General features: G+C 37.4%; 2 protein-coding genes across 2 annotated transcripts; both read right to left on the bottom strand.

Annotated features, from left to right (window-relative positions):
• Positions 1-4,472: 4,472 nt before the first annotated feature.
• Positions 4,473-9,358, bottom strand: LOC124442500 (E3 ubiquitin-protein ligase RNF114-like). Its single transcript, XM_046993005.1, has 7 exons — positions 9,104-9,358; positions 8,539-8,695; positions 7,260-7,336; positions 6,950-7,085; positions 6,012-6,119; positions 5,251-5,335; positions 4,473-4,887 (listed from the first exon to the last, which is right to left on the bottom strand). Exons 1-6 carry the CDS (start codon positions 9,199-9,201, stop codon positions 5,270-5,272), a joined length of 642 nt encoding a protein of 213 aa, XP_046848961.1. The 5' UTR covers positions 9,202-9,358; the 3' UTR covers positions 4,473-4,887; positions 5,251-5,269.
• LOC124442497 (histone-binding protein RBBP4) lies at positions 9,341-21,340 on the bottom strand. The gene is made up of 18 exons (XM_046993001.1): positions 21,072-21,340; positions 20,808-20,955; positions 20,396-20,446; positions 19,475-19,569; positions 19,315-19,390; positions 17,753-17,850; positions 17,121-17,175; positions 16,818-16,878; positions 16,097-16,132; positions 15,033-15,089; positions 13,450-13,517; positions 12,451-12,514; positions 12,305-12,367; positions 11,741-11,818; positions 11,560-11,636; positions 10,999-11,056; positions 10,507-10,617; positions 9,341-9,727 (listed from the first exon to the last, which is right to left on the bottom strand). Exons 1-18 carry the CDS (start codon positions 21,091-21,093, stop codon positions 9,656-9,658), a joined length of 1,290 nt encoding a protein of 429 aa, XP_046848957.1. The 5' UTR covers positions 21,094-21,340; the 3' UTR covers positions 9,341-9,655.
• Between the last annotated feature and the right edge of the window lie 4 nt (positions 21,341-21,344).

Genomic DNA, 21,344 nt, shown 5'->3' with positions numbered 1-21,344 from the left:
TCCCCTCATTTTGAATTAAATTACTCACAAGTTACCACTTTCCTGCTATAACTACTTTATTACCTTTCAATACTGTATCGAGTCCATCACTATATTAATATAACCACAGTATAGGAATATACAGTGGGCCACTTCGCTGTGCAACTGGCTGCTGTATATTTAATTAGTTTACTGGCTGCCGTTTGCCATATCGTCAATCCTATTGGTCACACAATGCAATTTACTGGCTGCCAATATGGTAACCACATGCGTAATAAGAAATGCATGGCACGAAAAAGTTCAATGGAGTGGCCCTACTGTATGTTCTCTATACTGTGATACAACGTTATACGAACTGATCTACTAACTTTGTTTCTCTTGCCCCTCCTTAATTTTAAAATTTTACTCCCTCCTGAAAAGCACAAAAATTTTTGGTGGCCCCTCTAAATTTCCTCCGGCCCCCCTAACCGGAATTATTAATGCCCAGTTCCATGTTGTGTATTTTTAGGATACGTGAAAGCGGTCATGTTGTTCGGTAACTTTAATTACAGCGCCGATGCTCAACACAGCGTTAAATCGACAGAAGTTTTCGTCGCTATATGGGTTTCTCTTACGACCTAGGGCAGTGAAACACTCTATATGGTCTTAGATACAAATATTGAAGCTTCTTTGTGCATCATGTACTCCAGACACGAAACGGACGTAAAATTTACCGGCTCATCCCACTGTTTTATCCAGATAAAACATTCATAATGCAAACATCAAATGGATTTAACATTTAATGACTTGTGGACATTAAATGGTTTGAACACGTAATGACGTATGGTTTCTGCGTTATTCCGTTTGCCAGGAGCACCCACCCCCCTGACCACACACACACAATAAATAATTATTATCATACCACGAATAGGTCGTAATCAAATTGATGTCGCTTCTTAATATGATCGAAAAAATTGTCGCTTTTCTGATTAGCATCTCCCCAAGGCATAACTTTGCAAATAGGGCACACCTAAGAGTAACGATGAATGTATTGTCAACATGTTCGTTGCCAATCGACAGGGGGGGAGATAAATATTTCCTAAAATATACATAGTACAGATTGTCCAAGAAAAGCTAAATTAGCTAAACATAAGATAACGTATGTCAGAGTAGGTAATGATGAATGAACAATTGAGAACGGGAACATTCTTTACTCTAACTAAAATATAAACTAAGATAACGTATGTCAGAGTAGGTAGTGTTAAATGAACAACAGAGAACGAAAACAGTCTTTACACTTCCTAAAATATTAACTAAGATAACGTTTTTCAGTGTAGGTAGTGATAAATGAACAACGGAGAATAAGAACAGTCTTTACAATACCTAAAATATAAACTAAGATAACGTGTGTCAGTGTAGGTAGTGATGAATGAACAACAGAGAACGAGAACTTTATTTACACTATTTAAAATCCAAACTAAGATAAGCGGTTAGGAGAAGAGCACAAGGTCTGCCAAAAAATGTCTTACTACTTTTGGATCGCAGTCCTTGTGAACAGCACTGACATGGCGTAACAAATCCTCGCGGGCGAACATTTTGTGACAGTAAGGACAAGGGAAAGTGTAGATGTTACAACGAGTACTGCTACCAGAGGCACCACCCAAGCTGAACAAGCAAAGAAAACGAGGAAAGACATAAATGTAAGGTACAATCATCGATAGCTAATTTTCTATAGCATCCATTAATGGTCGACAAACAGAGGCATCGACGAGAGGGGACAGTCGCCCCTACAATATTTCTCACACGAAGGCTTTATACACACATATATACTTATTAAAAACCGTACATCCTGCGTCCCATGTGCAGTAGTCACCATTTTACTGTGGTGATAGCCGGGAGGGCACATTGTTAAACACTTTGTATTTATATAAATATGTATATCTTGAAAATGTTTGTAATATCAAGTACTGTGTAATCTATGTAAGTGACATTTTGAGGTGTTCCCCTCCTCCGACCACAAATAAATCTTGTTGCCGTCATAGCGAACAAAGTGCTCAATTGAAATTTTCTGAACATGTTGACATGCAAATGTCTGCTTAGAAAGCTACTTACTTTGTCGAAGGCGATGTATGGTCGTGTGTCTTTTGATGTTCTCTGTATTGTATTACGATAATCTAAACAAAAAGTTGCAAAATGGACAAACGCGTTTTGTGTACTGTGCAACGCACCCGAGATGAAATTTCTTGAAGATAAAATACGTAGAAAAGGACATTTTAGAAACGTTCCTTGCTCTGAAACATGTCTCAGAGCCAACTAAATCACATGATAAAGTAAATAGTTTGCACCCGGATGTTTCGTTACATGTTTGTAGTTGTAGATCGTCCAGGTCAGTGGAGTCCCGAGAAGGACTGTTGGTGTTGATGTTGGAAACGTCAGTCGACATCAACACCAAGAGTCCTTCTCGCGATTTTACTAACCTGGCCGAGCTACACCTAAACCATGAAAACAAACGCCAGTTTAGAAAACGCCGGTCTGGCTATGCCACTGTACCTTACCTACCGAGACTGAGAGATCAATACGAGGATGCAAATTAAAAAACCACCATGCATTGAACTCGTTTGTCTATTTTAACGGGAATGAGAGGGTTTCACAGTATTTCACTTGTATAATTGCACATTCACCGTTTTTACCAAAAGAATACTAAAACAATTGTAGAATCACACACATCAACAGTTGCTAGTTGTTGCATAATTATAATAATTGCACAATTGCGACGAGTACGAAAAATTCAATTAAAAATATTCTTGCCAGTTTATTCATTTCTTGCTTCACGAAATGGTCAAACACGCGCGCAATGCATGATGGTCGACACTCACTCTTTAATCCAAACATCACCCATTACACAACGACGCAAGAAGCTTACACTTACTGTCTTGGAACATTTGCTGCACTTTATAGTCAACTCTGACATTTTTTGCATAATAGCGTAGTCGACGTTCTTCGCTCCATCGCACACGGTGCGACAAATTGGACATGAAAAGTTTCCACTGGCTAACCAAGTTTTGTCGATGCAATCCTCACAGAATCTATTAGGGCGAGAACAAACGCAAATTAAACCCCAAAAAAGAACTATTCAAAAATCATGCTTTAAATTTTTTTATTCATTGAAAGTCTAAATACCGACAGCTCAATTTAGTAATTTGTAAATTGACATGAGCGGAAACGAAAAAAATCCCAAGCGACGAGCAATGGTAAAAATGGCACTTGGAAGTCGAGCCTAAGTTTTGATAACTTTGGCGAAATTTCTTAATATACCAACGTTTCAATTCAGAGCAGCGATCTGTAACTGGCTAGAACAAAAGATCGAATTTGGCTACGAAGCAAAGTGTACGTTCTCTCGTCGAATCGAAATAAGTCAAAAAGCATTCAATTTTTTATATCTTCATTGAACTTTTTCATATCAACATCTCGATCTAGACTGGTCTCAAACTGAAGGAGATCAACCAACTGAGCAAGCAACCCGTCAACACAGGTATTGCAACAGTGGCTAACATTCTTCGGATGGGAATAGGATTTTAAGATTACTTGAAGGTCAGGCTGGTCAGCCTAAGTATCATTTAATTAAGACTTCCGCATTTGCGATGGTTTCAAATTTGAGAGGCAATTTAGAGCAGCAATCTGTGATCGGTTGAAACGAAGGAGCATAAAGGAGCCAAGTATGAAATCGCGTCGAATCGAAACAAGTGAAGAATCACAGAAGTCGCAACGACTACTGTATGTCACGAAAGATTATGGACACATCAATTATTTCTAATGATACAAAAGAACTCCGAGCATAGACGAACATACGGTTCTCCATTTAACAAGAACGTGTACTAAATTAAACGAAAAAGGAATGCGGACTGTGGTTCAAAACAAAATTTCTTCGAACTCGCCTAGAACGAAAATAAAAGCGAAACTGCAAATAAATATTTTAATTAAAGAAAAAAGCTGAGACATTTGTTTCGGGGTTTCAGAGGAAAAATCGAAAAACGAAATGACGAAAGTGACTAATTGGAATGTTGCTGAATGTGTACACGGTTGATTTTTGTCAAACAAATTTCGACTTCTCCGACAGAAATGAAACTTAACAACACGACTTGATTCTATATTGGATCAAAGACTATGTTGTTCTTAAATATAGTACGCAAAAACTTTCCCAGCTTTCACCTCGCAAAAAATCTCTAACGAGCAAGGGAACGCGAAAAATAACATAAAAATACTAACATACACCGTACTTACGAATGATTACAAGATATTTTCACTGGATTGTTAAAGATATCTTTACAAATGGAGCACGTCACTGAATCCAATTCGGTAGCATTCGCAACACTAGCCATTCTTTGATTCGGCTGCAAAAGTGATAAACGAATACGACAATACCTACTAAAATAAGCTGATTTATATGAGCCAGTGAGCCAGGAGGATCGATGTTTTATAATAAATTTACATAAATAAATAAGTACGAAACGACGTAAAGGGAAGTCCACATTTTTATGTAAAACTATTTTTATTACATAAAGTATTATTGGATAATATATTACCATACGTATTAACCTCATCTTAAATGCAACATCAATGCAACTTACAATCAATAAATGGTCTACTGAGAACGAATGAATGAATACAGAATACCGTCTTCAACATTACTCCTTAAAAACTTCATCATCCATTACAAATCGATCACTATCCACGTGATGTGTGAATAAATTAATACAATGCATGCAATAATAGTTCAGTTGAAGGATATGATACAAAATGCGAAGGCTGCTTGTGTCCATAAGGAGTCGCTTTCACTTGGTTGTGTCTTCAAATGAACTATGTGGCTGGCGCTTGTTCTAAATCGCTAGGTGCAACGCCTGCTTCGTCATCGTTATAAATGTTCTCAGCCTGAAAACAAACACATCAATAAGGAGGATGTATAGAAGTCTTAGAGTCAAAAGCCCGTATTCTAAAAGCTTGCTAAAACTCGCTGAGTGGGGATTCAAAATCACTTCGTGACGATTCGAAGACGGTACTTCCACTCCACTTATTGATTATGAAATACTCAAGCAAAAACCTTGCCATCGATGTAGAAATGAGTCCGTTGTTGATTGTAGTGGGAGCGGGATTTGTACGTTGCACTCAGTAATTGTGACGGTGTGAGTTTTTAGAACACGGGCGTAGGTCCACACAAGAATGAAGCACGAATGCCTATTCGTAATCGGAATTTTCCGACATGGTTACGACTGAAAAATTTAGTTCCCCCCTCACCGGTGTAAAGTTTTGCATTTCAATACTGTTCCAAGCTAAGCATCAACGCATTCCTAAGGGAATCTTCTTCGCTTTGGTTCAAATCCTAAAATATATAAATTGTGAATGAAATGCCACGGTTATCCACACGAAATACAGGGCTCAAGCGGGTACAAGATTTTGAGGGGCATGACTGTTTGTCGTAACTAAAACAAAGGCCTCCCACCAATAACAACACAAATTTGCAGGGTAGTCGGCAGTTTTCTGTTGTAAGTCAATTAAAAGCCTCCCACCAATAACAAAATAAAGGTTGCAGGGTAGTCAGCAATTGTCTGTCGTAAGTGATTTTAAAACCTTCCATCAACAACAGCAGACAACGTGTAAGGTAAGAGAAGCCCGGTCTCTATCCATTTTTGGAAAAACCAATTTACTGGATAGCATATTTTTCTGAACGTTCACAAAGCCTCTTGTAAGAGAAAAATATACGATTTGAACTGTGCAATCACTGAAATAAAATATTGTTTCGAAGATAACAAAATGTCTTTGTCATGAGAAAAATCTAAACACCTTTTTTACAATTTTGAAAATTTGCGCCATCCAATGGGTAGCGCTATCCAGGCTTCGCGCAACCCACCCCAAAGGATACAAATAAACATTGGTTTATCCTGACAAAATATGCACTTCTTAAACGTAAAATTTGATATAAATACCCCCCCTCAAACAACGAACTAATTCCGTTTCGCAGAGAGCCCCATACAACCAAAAATGAAAGGAAATCATACCACGAATCTGTCGTAATCAAATTGATGTCGCTTCTTAATATGATCGAAAAAATTGTCACTTTTCTTATTAGCATCTCCCCAAGGCATAACTTTGCAAATAGGGCACACCTAAGAGTAACGATGAACAACTATCAACACTTTCATGGACAATGCACAGGGGAAAGGATATCTATCGCTTTAAAATGAACCGACAACATTAAAGCATTAAGATTTGTAAAGATTTTAAATAAATATTCTCTCGAGGAACAATCAACGATTATGTACAAATAGAGAACAGTATGAGAATATCTTTACACAAAATACAAATATAAATTCATGCGTGTCAGCCGGTCAGCATTAGTAGCAAAAACAAAAGAGTATCGACCGACTTTTTGATCTAATTTATAAAGTAAGATTACACAAAGTAGGTATAGTGATGAATGAACAACAGAAAACGAGAACAGTCTTTACTACCTAAAATGTAAACTAAGATAACGTGTGTCAGTGTAGGTAGTGATGAATGAACAACAGAGAACGAGAACAGTCTTTACTACCTAAGATGTAAACTAAAATAACGTGTGTCAGTGTAGGTAGTGATGAATGAACAACAGAGAACGAGAACAGTCTTTACTACCTAAAATGTAAACTAAGATAACGTGTGTCATTGTAGGTAGGGATGAATGAACAACAGAAAACGAGAACAGTCTTTACACTACACAAAATAATAAACTAAGATAACGTGTGTCAGTGTAGGTAGTGATGAATGAACAACAGAAAACGAGAGCAGTCTTTACACTACACAAAATAATAAACTAAGATAACGTGCGTCATTGTGGATAGTGATGAATGAACAACAGAGAACGAGAAAATTGTTTATACTACCTAAAATATAGCAAAACTATGGTGATAAAAGCGGTCGGCAGAATAGCACAAGTTCTGCACGTCAATAAATGCCTTACAACTTTTGGATCGCAGTCTCTATGAACTGCCAAGACGTGACGTATCAAATCTTCGCGGTCAAACATCTTGTCACAATAAGGACAAGGAAAAGTGTAGATGTTACGACGAGTGCTGCTACCACAAAAACTACCCAATCTGCAAAAGGAAAGATCACGAGTATTACAATTCAGAATGGAAGATACGAATACAAAATATTGATCGATAACCAGTTTCGCTTTACAATTGATTGATAAATTATTCAAATTTCACCAAGGAGATTTTCGTTGACAATCAAAAAGAAAACCGGCTTATCTGTTTGAAGCTTGTTACCTTCTCGACGGCGTCCTGCTGAGAGACGACGTTTGGTCGTGTGTTCTTTGATGTCGTCTGTATTCAATCACAAAGACCTAAAGAAAAAAAAATTGCATAGAGAACAATAGTTTGGTGTTCTGTACAATATATACTGGTATGATGAAATGTATAGCCGGAACGATAATTAAAGGGGACAATTTGGAAAAGTTCCTGGTTCACACAGTTATAAAATGAAACACATTAAACTGTTAAAAAATATCGTAGAAGTGGTTACACAGGAAACAATAGTTGCATTAAAGATACGACTAACGACAATAGTTACATTTAAAATACTTCAAGTTGCTTATTTACTTGAAAAAACAAAATTCGATTGCTAGTCCACAGAACTCACAGGTTCAATGTAGAATGATTGAGAAACGAAGAATGCTGACAATTTCTTCTCACATTTCACAGGAGGTAGTGTAGGAGAGAACTAAGCCTCACTTCACTTCCTTAAGGTGATCATGTGCCTGGCTAAAGTTCTGGATTTCCTCCATGCAAAATCTTCTCACTTCAAACTTATAAGCATTTGATTATGAAAGGATTAGATTATAAAAGGATTAGATTATGAAAGGATTCGATTAGGACAGAACTGCATTATGAAGATTGGATTATGAAGCGTTAATAATACACTAACTGATAAAAATCAATGCAAATTATTGTAATTTTTCATTCAAATTGCATTTTGTGAATAACTATGAATTACATACAACCCGAACTTGACCACATCAAATAGCACAATTAAGAAAAGATAATTTGACTTCCAAATGGGATTTTCACAAGCCACATCTTGTAGTTTATGATCCATAATATTGTGAATGTCGTGGTCATTGGTAATGTTAGTGAACACTTAGACATAACAGTGAAAATAGTTGTTCAGTTTCAGTTGTTTTGGTGAAATATTAATTATTTCAAATCTGTATTGTACTATCAAGTATCAATTGGAAATTCCAAGTTTCGAAAGTGGAAGAGTTCAACAGCTTAATAAATACAAAATAGCATATGTTTCAATACATGTAAGTTTCCTCTCAAAAAGGAGTCCATTCGGTATTTGTTTCATTAAGCAAAAACAGCAAAACTAAGGTGAAAAGAAAACCTGTCTCATGCTGCACCCAAGTTGACAGTTCAGTTTGGTTTCCAGCACACTACAACCCTCCCCCCCCCACACCATCCCCTTGATGGGGAATCACTGGTGCAAAGATAAAACTTGACCAAAGCATCACATGGTAATGAAAAATGAGGCAAGTTTCGTACTTACTTTCTTAGAGCATTTACTGCAGTTTATTGTCAATTCCGACATTTTTTGTATTATTCTAAAGTCAACGTTCTTCGTTCCATCACATGCAGTACGACATATCGGACATGTATATTTACCACTGGCTGCCCAAGTTTTGTCAATGCAATCCTCACAGAATCTATCAGGAAAAAATAAATGGAGTAGGTCAAACTAGAAAAGGCACCATTGTCCAATCGGAAAGAGTGAAGTCAGTGAACAATGTTCACAATCATCAAAGCAGCAACAAAGGCTACATGCCATTAAAAATTGTTGACACAATTGTTTTTGATATACATTTGTAAAAACAAACGAAAAAGAGACTTAAGCTGTGGATTGTAATTTCTTGGAATTTGCCAACCGACAGTAAAAACGAAACTGCGAACAAAATGTCGATTCAACAAAATCACAGCCAGACATGTGATTCAAAGTTAACTTAAGAATTAAAATCAAAAAACGAAAAGACAGAAAGGAAAAATCAGTACTATGACCGTCGCTGAATCAACATAGTTAAATTTTCTTTCAACTAGAACATACCAACCATACTTACGAATGATTACAAGATATTTTCACTGGATTCTTAAAGATATCTTTACAAATGGAGCACGTCACTATATCCAATTCGGCAGCATTCGCAACACTGGCCATTCTTCGATTCGGCTGCAAAAAAAGCAATCAAACACGCCAATAACTTCCTTCCCCACAAACAGCATATATGAGATGGGAAGATCAATGTTTCATAAATTATCATAATTTGCAAGAATTAACGACGTAAGGGAAATCCCCATTTTTGTCTAAAAATGATTTTTATTACATCAAGTATTACTTCATAATACATGGCAATATATTCAGTGGATGTATCTCCAATATAAGGTACAATCAATAAATGGTCTATTGAGAGCGAAACATTGAATGAATACCGCCTCCAACATTACTCCCTAAAACTTCATCATCTCTTACAAATAGATAACTATCCACCTGATGTGTGAACAAATTGATACAATGCATGCAATAATAGTTCAGTTGAAGGATATGATACAAAATGCGAAGGCTGCATGTGTCCATAAGGAGTCGCTTTCATTAGGTTGTGTCTTCAAGTGAACTAAGTGGCTGGCGCTTGCTCTAAATCGCCAGGTGCTACGTCTGCTTCGTCATCGTTATAAATGTTCTCAGCCTGAAAACAGATACAATTATAACGTGGAGCGTACTGCACAAGATGAAAGTCAGCCTTCGTTCGCACCAGAATGAAAAGTAGATGCTTATTACCTACTCGTTAGGGGACTACACAATGCACTTTCAGGGCACGAATGCCTATATAATTCTCAGTGAAGTTAAATCGGTACGCCAGTGGCCGACAGGATTTTAGTAAAGGGGCTCGCCCGCAAGGCAAGAAATTTCGCCCGCAAGGCAAGTAAGTCCCACCAAGGAGAAAAAGGCAAGAAGGTTAAACGCGTTTGGAATGTGTACAGTATAAAAATCAGTCATTATTTACTATGACGGCTACGTTATGAGTGAGATTTGCGATATAAGGTGAATGATTTTCAGTCTTTCAAAACTATTATGGGGGAGGTGGAGAGATCAACGACACAGAATAAGAATATTCAGAAGAGTCACTCGTGTGTTGAACCTTTGATGTTTTTTGACTTTTTCCCAACCTTTAAAATGATCCGAAAGCCATTTTTTAAGTCAAAGTATGCTTGAATTCATTATGAAGAATTGACGTTATGTAATTTTAATGGTTGGAAACAGTGAGAAATCCTAATCATCTGGCTGAAATAATGGCCGACATGAGAACGCGTTGTACACCCGAGTGACCTTTCTGTATAATCATTATTCTGTGTAAATGAGGTCTTGACAAACTGAAAGTTGTCAAGTGAACGGTAATCGTCCGTTGACCGGCCGCTTTTTTGTGCCCAGGCCTTAGGAGACATCATTGACAACAGCGCCGCTCACCATTTGCCAAACTTGCATGATGTTATCCTCGGAGACGCTACACACGACCCACGGTTCATTCGGATTCCACGAAAAGTCGGATATCTTCGCCGTATGACCACCGTGAATAAACTGTTAAATAAAAGGAGGTCAGGAAATCTGGATAACATATAAAATGAAACGACGAACTCCGAATGCAATATCCATCTTTGGCTGACAAGCTAGTGGCTCTGAGTTATATTACATGTAAATAAACATTTAGTATAATAACTTCGTGATGACGTCATCATATCTGTAATATTAATCAGAGTCAATATTAGCTTGTCGCCTCAGTCTGATGATGAATTTGCAAAAACATCAAAATATTATTGATTATTGATTATTGTCACATCTCTTTCAACGCGAAATGAATAAGTTAAAGATGAATATTGTATTCGGAATTTGGATTACTATCTAGTGTTTAGATAATCGGATCAGAACTGCAGATCAAAGTAATATAGTAAATATGCTAACCAGTAGTTCAGGAGGGCCATCTTCCATATCTTCTGGTGATTGCTCTTCCCCGATTTTACTGTTAATGCATTTAACATATTTTTCATCAAAATTACGAGCTACACATGAGGCAAGCTACATTAATTCAATGAATGTTTAAAATAGCGAAGACAGTTCTCAAGACACTACACTGGCGGAAACCATTGTCGTTTACGTTTTACACATAGTGTAAATCTCTGTTTACAATCATCACAATCTTCACTGACATACATTATCTTAGTGCATATTTAAGGTGGTGTACAAACAGTTCTCGTTCTCTGTAGTTCTTTTATCACTACTCACACTGACACACGTTATTTTAGTTTATATTTTTGGTAGTGTAGAGACTGTTCTCGTTCTCTGTTGTTCATTCATCACTACCGACACTGACACACGTTATCTTAGTTTATATTTTAGGTAGTGTACAAACAGTTCTCGTTCTCTGTTGTTCATTCATCACTACTACATTGACACACATCATCTCAGTTAATTATTAAAGCGTTGCAAACACTTTCCAAACTCATAGATAACATTTATTTGCACCTCAAGTCCCACACATGCAGTCTTCTGTCCGTGCCACTTGAAGCCAGAATCGTCTCGTTATGAGGTGACCATTGAACCTGCCGGCAACATATTTCAATAAAAAAATCGCAGCGTAAAGATTAATCATGTACGACTTTAAGAAATGCGTTTATCAATAAAACCACAAGTAAAGTTATCAGACCTGGAAAATTTCATCTTTATGCGACTCGAATGAGTGAAGCTTCAATTTCAAATTTCGAAGATCCCACAACGCAACAGTCTAGAGAAAGGAATAGGGAGCTTTAGCAAAGACTACGAGTACAAATTACGTCATTTTGGCGCAAAAACATCGTTTTGACAACAACAACATGTAGCCGTCATCAATCTGAGTAGGATGTTTTGTAAAAAATTCGTAGTCGCGACTACGATGTCTTTTTAAGCAAAGAAAGAAGGTATATTTTTTCATTGTGTAGGAAATTAGTTTACAATACTATTTTCGAGCATCCAGGCTTTACTTTGGAACCTTTTTTGAGCGCATATGTACATTTAAAAGGAGAATATGACCTTGAAAACTTTCATGTATTTTGTAAAGGGTGAACTAAATTTTGACGAAGCGATAACGACATTCTTCCTCGTGCCATTCCCTTACACGGTCAAACTTCGTACTCGTTGTCGTAGTCGCACTCTTGCTAAAGCTCTCTAATATTCCAAGCAATCCATATATTCATAATCCTAACATATCCAGAGAAGCAGTCCTGAAACTTACTTTATCGGCTGAGCCAGTGGCTAGGATATATTCACTGTACGGATTGAAAGACAAACAATTGACCTAAAATGTACACAGTAATGACTACTTTCGACGAGACCACAATCCAAGGATAAAGAGTAGAAAATTAAATAAATTTTACTTACTTCTGCAGTATGAGCATCGACTGAATGAGTAGGTTTGCTGCTACTGGACGCGCGCGTGTCCCAACTGAAAAATTAACAATTGATAATTACTTCCTAATTAGTCTGAAGATGTCTTGAGTAAAGACGAAACGTCACTCTTTTAATAAATTTCATAAAACCAAATTGTTTATGGCTATGTTTAAAATTATTTGTTGGGCTCTAATATTTATATTGAGAATCCGTTTCCCGCCTGGCACCTCATTGGCAACAATATTGATAAATCGATATGACGTTAAAACGCTTAAAGAATTCAGAAAGTATCAACGCCTCGAGCTCAAGCTTGGTAAAGCTAAATTGATAGCAATTATAATTAAGATTAAAATAAGTATTATGACTTTTGGGCTGATTACATGAGCCCGGTAGCCGGGATTCAGCGAAGCGCTAAATCATTTTGGCAAATGGAAAAGATTAAATACTTCACAACAAAAACTTATTTGAGTCATTTCTCTATGCTCAGACTTTGCAAATTCATAAAACCTTTAAAATGAAAACAAAGCCTGACTTGAAAATTACAACTAAAATGACTTATGACGCTTGTGAGAAAAGGTTATAAGTTTTGCGCTTAAATTTTTTACTCCTTTCAATGACTCAAAATCATTTCACGCCTCGCTGAGTCCCGGTTATCGAGCTCATCTTTTCAGCCCCTTTGTGTCACTATCTTCTGACTTTGTGAGTGCTGTCTCGCGGGCAGTCCGAAAGCTTATTCTTCCTTTCTATTTCCCCTATCTATCCACTATATTATACAGCTCTGAGTAAGGCCCGTTTCAAATGTCGCATTTTACATGACCCGAATGCATTTAAAACAAAAGATAACGAGGAATTTTATCTTATTTTCTTTTGTTTTAAAATGCGTTCGGCGCATGTAAAATGCAATGTTTGAAACGGGCCTAAGAATATTCACAGTCCGTGCATCATCGGCCTTTATATGAATTTCAACTGTAATCTGAACAAGAAACTCACATCATAAGTTTATGATCATCAGCGACCGAGCCGAAAAGAGCCTCGTGTAGTAAATGCCAAGAAACGTCCTACGAAACAAGAAAAGAAACTGTTGAAAAATCTTATTCAAAAAAGAAAATATGAATGATATGCAATTGATGAGCATCAAAAAAGATGTCTAAATGACATGTGAATTTCGAACGTCTTGAGACAGAATAGAGTTGCAATGTATGTCATATTATCAAAGATCGATGGTAACTCGTATATGACCAGAACTGAAAATCATCCTTCGAAAAGTCACGAGCTCCTTCACACAGTATGACCTTTTTAAATAGATTTGAAGTACGCGTATTGTATGGTTATAATGTTGAAGAGTAGCTAAGTGCTAAAAACGTGCATGGGTTTTGTCGAAACATGGCGGGATGTTTCTGACCTCCACAACACAAAATGTCAAGAAGGACAACGCTGACCTCCACAACACAAAATGTCAAGAAGGACAACGCTGACCTCCACAACACAAAATGTCAAGAAGGACAACGCTGACCTCCACAACACAAAATGTCAAGGACAACGCTAACCTCCACAACACAAAATGTCAAGGACAACGCTAATCTACACAACACAAAATGTCAAGGACAACACAAACCTCCACAACACAAAATGTCAAGAAGGACAACGCAAACCTCCACAACACAAAATGTCAAGGACAACACAAACCTCCACAACACAAAATGTCAAGGACAACACAAACCTCCACAACACAAAATGTCAAGGACAACGCTAATCTCCACAACACAAAATGTCAAGGACAACGCTAATCTCCACAACACAAAATGTCAAGGATAACACAAACCTCCACAACACAAAATGTCAAGAAGGACAACGCAAACCTCCACAACACAAAATGTCAAGGACAACACAAACCTCCACAACACAAAATGTCAAGAAGGACAACGCAAACCTCCACAACACAAAATGTCAAGGACAACACAAACCTCCACAACACAAAATGTCAAGGACAACGCTAGTCTCCACAACACAAAATGTCAAGGACAACGCTAACCTCCACAACACAAAATGTCAAGGACAACACAAACCTCCACAACACAAAATGTCAAGAAGGACAACGCTAACCTCCACAACACAAAATGTCAAGGACAACACAAACTTCCACAACACAAAATGTCAAGAAGGACAACACAAACCTCCACAACACAAAATGTCAAGGACAACACAAAATGTCAAGGACAACACAAAATGTCAAGGACAACACAAACCTCCACAACACAAAATGTCAAGAAGGACAACGCAAACATCCACAACACAAAATGTCAAGGACAACGCAAACATCCACAACACAAAATGTCAAGAAGGACAACGCTAACCTCCACAACACAAAATGTCAAGGACAACACAAACCTCCACAACACAAAATGTCAAGAAGGACAACGCTAACCTCCACAACACAAAATGTCAAGAAGGACAACGCAAACCTCCACAACACAAAATGTCAAGAAGGACAACGCAAACCTCCACAACACAAAATGTCAAGAAGGACAACGCAAACCTCCACAACACAAAATGTCAAGAAGGACAACGCAAACCTCCACAACTGCCGTGTGTCCGGTAAATATTCTTTCAGCGGCCAGCGTCTTTGTTTCCTAAAATGTCGAAACATGAAATAAAAGTTGCGATTTATTTCTATAAAAATTGTAAACCTCAAAACCGCAAGACTTACTAGAGCTTGTAAACCGGAGTCTTATGTTTCAATGGGAAGTACCCTTAGCTTAACCAAAGGGGGTGGGGTGAGTATATTTTGCCCACTGGGCCGTTGACATCGTGACATGTAAGTATCAATCTATGCGTGATGCTTCAACGGAAGGTATGCTTAACTCACATAGATGGGCTAGGAAGAGTAGATTTTGCCAAAATGAGCGTGGTCGACGCTTAAACTTCATGGATTTACGCACTAAATGGGGGCAAATTGGTTGGTGTGGGAAACTTTTAAAATGCTAAAGTTCAAGTTGCATAAAACTGAGATAATACAGGTAGGCGAGAGGATATTTAATCTTTCCGTACTTAAACATTGAACAATGACAAAGTCCACCCAAGCATCGACTCTGGCTGTGCAAAATTTTCACATAAATTACCATTTATTTTTTAAGCGCAATAGCACAGAATAAGAATATACAGAAGTGTCACTCATGTCGGAACCTTTGATGTTTTTGTCCTCGCGCATGTCGTGCCGCGCATGGTGGCCGCCATTATTCCAGCCAGATGATTAAGGTTTTTGACTGTTTTCAAACCTTTAAAATGATCCGAAGTCATTTCTTAAGTCAAAATATATTTGAATCCATTACTAAGTATTGACGTCATGTAACTTTAATGGTTGGAAACAAGTGAGAAATCCTAATCATCTGGCTGGAATAATGGCCGACATGAGAACACGTTGTACACCTGAGTGACCCTTCTGTACAATCATTTTTTGAGCACAATAATTTGAATACTGTTTCAGGGAACGAACACGAAATTTTTTATTCAGGGCGATCTAAAAAACGGGGCCGGCTTCGCCACTGACCCAAACTGTCATCTGGAGCACGATCATATGTTTTTCGAATGTAGCACGTGCCCAAATCCACGAGTTTTAAATGATTTAAAGCAAACCAACCTTTGTTAAGCCAGAGATATCCCATAAACATATAGTCTAAAACAAACAAAGATGAAAATGAAATGAAGTATCATCATGATTCACAGCACACGACTCAAGTCGCTCAATGAACGTTCGACGCAATAAAAAACCAACCAGAAAAAAAACCACAACAATAAGAGATCGCTTGTCTGATAAAATTGCTGACATTGACATCGTCTTATCATGATTGCAACCGATCGGATGGCAGTAAACGAACGAGTCTGCCTTGCCCAATATCCAAGGCATGTTTTAAAAGAATACCGGGGAGCATTTGGCCTCCGAGGCACTTTTGTTGGCCCCGCACTGAAACAAAGTTCTCACTCCTTTCATCTCTTTATACTTCTCGCTTTAAGCATGAATGCTTTAAACACGTCTCTTACGCTGTTAAATTAAATTGCGCCACGAATGAATAAAAAAGCATTTACGAAATTGCAGTTTATCAAATTTTACTGTGGGCTTGGTAGCTCAACAGGTAGAGCGGTGGACTAGTATCCCGAAGGTGCGAGTTCAAATCTCGTCCAAGTCACATGTTTTTCATGCGCATATAATAACCGTGTTAGGATTTATATTATGTCAAATTTTACTGGGAAGGGTATTTTCTGCAACATGACTCACGCTTCGCAGGGTATTTCGAGGTCTTAAAACATCCTTAAAACATCCCTTGCCAACATCCAAAAAGGAATGAGTACAATATATTTACATGATCGTCTGATGCGCTCAATAAATTCCCATTTGCATTGCTATTCCACGATAAACCATACCTTAAAAGAATGATAACATTATTAGCCGCAAAGAATCATTAGCTTTGAACCTTACACATATTAAACGATTGCTTGGAGCAACCAGTGCACTCTATTAATGGACTTCACTGGGAAAAACTTGGATGTTTCCACTTGTTTGGGAGCATAATTCGTTGATTCTAGTATTTTGTCGACAAATGTGCACCAGATTAAAAAGGAGCATTCTTTTAGCCCGCTATAGAAGATAAAAAACAAGCACAAACCCTTCTTTCTGATGTCCTTTGAGTCTCAAGTCAGGATTACAGCCACCGTTTGGGTCTAAATTTAACACAAGATTAAACTCACTTAGTTCAATAGAACGGAGCAAAAGAAATGTGTATTTATCACAAAGACTTTTGTAAACTTCTTAAAAACTGAAGCAGGCAATTCAGAAATCATAATGGACATAAAGGTAGACATAAAAACAAAAAGATAAACAAAAAGATAGACAAAAGATAAACAAAAATCTTGATAAAAAAAGCAGACATAAAGGTGAACTAAGGTACACACGAAGATAAACACAAAGGTACGCAAAAAGATAAACAACAAGGTAAACAAAAAGGTAGATACAAAGATAGAAAAAGGTAGACAAACAGATAGACAGAAAAGTAGACACAAACGAAGATACTAAGATAGACAAAAACGTTAAAAAAAGGCAGACAAAATGGTAGACACAAAGATAGACAGAAAAGTAAACACAAAGGTAGACAAACAGGTAGACACAAAGATAAACACAACGGTAAACATAAAGGTAGACATGAAGCTTGATACAAAGATGGACACAAAGGTAGAAAAACAGCAAACTTAAGTTCCATCGCATTGTGAACTTCTAGCACAACATTGCATAAAAACTTACCAGGCTTTGACGGATGTTTAGTATAATCGAAAACAAGCACATCCGATGAAGGAGTTTTGGTTGCAATGATGCAGGGATTTTGAGGCATGTATCTTGCTCTGAAGGAGAAACACACATCACATGTTAATCATGTCGAACTCAATTCACAATTATAATATAACAAGCAATTCTCATCATTTGTAATGACTAATTTAAATGCATCTTAGTAAGATAGATGTTTCATTAACAACAATAACAATAATCAATAACAATAATAACTAATGTTCTGCAATAACACGGGCAACAACAAGAGCATCAAAAAATTTTTAAATGACATGTGAATTTCGAACGTTTTGAGACGGAATGGAGTTGCAAGGTTAGTCATATCATCACATATCGATGGTAACTCGGCCATATACATGACCAGAACTGAAAACCATCCTTCAAAGAGTCACGAGCTCCTTCACACACACAGTATGACCTTTTTAAATAGATTTGAAATACGCGAGTTGTATTAACAACAAAAACAACAGTCAATTATAATAATAATAACTAATGTTCTGCAATAACCCAGGCAACAACAAGTAATGCCACAACAAAGGATACAATAACCAAAGTTTTATTGTAACCCAGGTTAAAGTAATCAAAGTCAGGATGACCCAGGTCATAACAATTCATGGCACAATAATCAAGGTAAAAACTTACAACTAAAGTGAAAACAGCAAAGGTTATACAGTAACAAAGGTCACAACAATCAATGTCACAATAACCGAGTTCACGACAAGTCGACAACCATTATTATATACAAATTAGTCTGACTGTGTATTTATAATGTATTTTCAAAAAACGAGTTAGTCTGTGCCAACTGCTTCCCCTGTTCCAAATGTGGAAATTGTTTCTTTCGCAAGTGGGGTTGTCTATTTTTCATTGGTCTGAGATAGTGTTACATGAGAGTGAGGGCATTAAGCGGTTTTCTTGCAAGTGACAAATAGCGTTATCTACCAGTACTTATAGATAAAAAAAAGAATCACATTCGTCATCATATGAAAATGCCACCTTTGGGCAAACTTTGTCAGCATCTAACCTAATGCATCGAGTATTTTTTATCTTTATCTTCCTGATTTATATCTTCTTTAGGAAAAGTAAATATCACGTTTATTCATGTTGCTGTCACTTTTCTCTTTGAAAATTGGTGCATGATAAATCATTCATGGACTGAGAGCAAGGCAAACAGTGTGTTTAGTTGACTCTTAACTCGAAGTCTTTCCCTAGGCTTTGCTTTGAGAAATAACAGCGGCAAGGCAAACAGTGTGTTTAGCTGACTCTTAACTTGAAGTCTTTCCCTAGGCTTTGCTTTGAGAAATAACAGTGGTCTCGAAAAAACAAAACACACACTGTTTCCCTCTGTCTCATTCAAGACGTGTCAAATGTCACAATGACTAAGCTTTCTACGATGTTGATTGTAGAAAAATTAAAAAGTTCGGTTTTAAGAGCATTCTTTGAACTAAAAATGAGCTTTTGCAACTAAGTTTCATTCAAAATGAAAAAATGTGTAAGCGTAACGAAGAGTAACGAAGTCCAACCTGTTCACTTCTCCCTCATGATTTATCTTGATTTCAATCTCAATCTTTCCACTCACGGATCCGAAACCTCCAAATTCTAAAATCAATCAAAGTGTAAGACCACATTCTCTGCTCAACTACATCGGGTAAAAATAACAACTTTGCCAACATTACTTCTCACCTCCCTTTTCGCTGTCATAATCGCTAGCATCAAATTTCATACAGTCATTTGGAAGATGCACGGTTGCAATAACCAAATGATTTTGCTCATCAGACCTGAACACATCATGATGATTACATTTAGAGCCTGTTTATATGATCCTGGCGAAGGCAAGACTGTTAGAATTTGACAACGGGGGTTGATTTAGGAGCCAGAGAAGGGGTGCGGTGAAGTAATCTCCCTTTTAGTCTTGGTTAGAGGGGGTGAATTGGAGGGCTGTCAATTTCTCTACAAAATGCTAACATATCAAATAATTAAGCAAAGGTGGTTGTGATTAGTGTTTGATGAAGTGCACTTAAAAAATCACCCAATCATCATTTATCAAAAAAACTTGACATGCTACAGCAAAAAGTAACTGCAAAAATCTAATACAAACTAGAGCATCCTTCCTACAAAACCATCTTGCACCCAACACTATTCGAGGTTGCTCAGCCAGCAACCTGAAATGTGCTTATTTATGAAAATACTGCATGGCATTATAAAGCTAGAATAGTCCTTTTCCATATCAAAATTTCATTGGAACAAAAACATGCTTGACGAACAAGCCTTTAGCCTAGACAAGAAGTGATCACACACTGAGATCTCACAGCAGGCCTTTGACTATGGAGTTAATATTCATTACAAGTACCACAGAGCCTGCATTTGGAAATACCTATAAATACAGACCATCAAGCCTGTTCTGCTCTTTTTTCAGTTTGGACCACTTGTATAACAAATTACCCAGTAAAAATGGCCACCTATCTTATGACCAAAAGCCAACAATAATGGGATGGTGGTAACTGGTAAAATGCTGACTGTGCTGTAGTGTGTGAAAGGCAAGTCTGATTACACCGTATGATTTTCAAAACGAAGTGCCTAAACTGTCTGTCAATTGACACTTACGTGTGAGTTCCCAATATGAGACGATGACTGGAATAATCCTTCCCATCGGGTCTATAAACAATTTGACATGAAATATCAGCGTACTTCGATTGTCAACAAAATGGCTGATATGATTGACCGTGACTAGCAAACAGCTTTCTAAAATTGACAAATGATTTTGGCTGCTGTATGACAGTTGGATGCACTTTATTCAAAAAGAGTTCGAGAGCACAACAGCTTTACGGACCTTCTACCTGCAACGTGTTACTTTAGGCCCAAAAGTAAAAACGTTTTGGCGATGTACCCATGATGAGCAGAAAAAGAAGCTTCACTACATCAGACAACGCAACATCATGCTTCATAAATTTTCGATACTTGCAAAAAAAACATTTGACTTTTCAAGTGAAACATATTCTTGTGGATAATTGGTTACCTTGTAACGTCTGGCAACCATTGAACAGTCAAGCTAGGCCATTCCAGAGCATGCGTCATCACCATATCGTAGAGAAATGGCGTATTTTTTTTCCATATTTTATATTCTTCGTTGATAATTCGCTCCTCCACGGCGTCGTCGAATGGTTCTGTACATTAATTTGAACTTTATCAAAAGAATTGCCTGAAATATGCGGACTTGAGACACAAAACAAACGAAATATAGACAAGCACAATAAGAACAACCTTATTGGCATCGCCCTACCGTTTTCTTTCGGATCTGCCATTTGAAAATACAAAAAAGGTTTCGCGGCGAAATTTATATTTTTTAAATCACAAAACGTGCTCCTTCCCCGCCACAAACTACATCACCTGTGATTGTGTCATATGACGCCGATTGACCAATCACATTTGCATTATTTCTTGTCTTCCTGCCATGATTCGGAATCCCTTGCAAAAATTGCCCAGGTTTTAATTCAGAGATTTTAAGTTAACTCACCCATCCGAAGAGCCTTGAGTTAGCAACTACTCACAAAAT

Source organism: Xenia sp. Carnegie-2017, unplaced genomic scaffold (assembly GCF_021976095.1).
Source record: "Xenia sp. Carnegie-2017 unplaced genomic scaffold, XeniaSp_v1 HiC_scaffold_20, whole genome shotgun sequence".
Lineage (NCBI taxonomy): Eukaryota > Metazoa > Cnidaria > Anthozoa > Malacalcyonacea > Xeniidae > Xenia > Xenia sp. Carnegie-2017.
Note: the sequence above shows the minus strand (reverse complement) of the source record. Positions and strands in the feature narration are given on the sequence as shown.

Coding starts and splice junctions, on each gene's coding strand:
- LOC124442500 (XM_046993005.1), bottom strand. CDS start 9,201: ATGGCCAGTGTTGCGAATGCTGCCGAATTGGATATAGTGACGTGCTCC. Junction 7,337..8,538: donor GCAGTAAATGCTCTAAGAAA/GTAAGTACGAAA, acceptor TTTTTTCTTTAG/GTCTTTGTGATTGAATACAG. Junction 6,120..6,949: donor GAGACTGCGATCCAAAAGTT/GTAAGGCATTTA, acceptor CGTTACTCTTAG/GTGTGCCCTATTTGCAAAGT.
- LOC124442497 (XM_046993001.1), bottom strand. CDS start 21,093: ATGGCAGATCCGAAAGAAAACG. Junction 20,956..21,071: donor GGCAGATCCGAAAGAAAACG/GTAGGGCGATGC, acceptor ATTAATGTACAG/AACCATTCGACGACGCCGTG. Junction 12,515..13,449: donor GATGATCATAAACTTATGAT/GTGAGTTTCTTG, acceptor TTAATTTTTCAG/TTGGGACACGCGCGCGTCCA.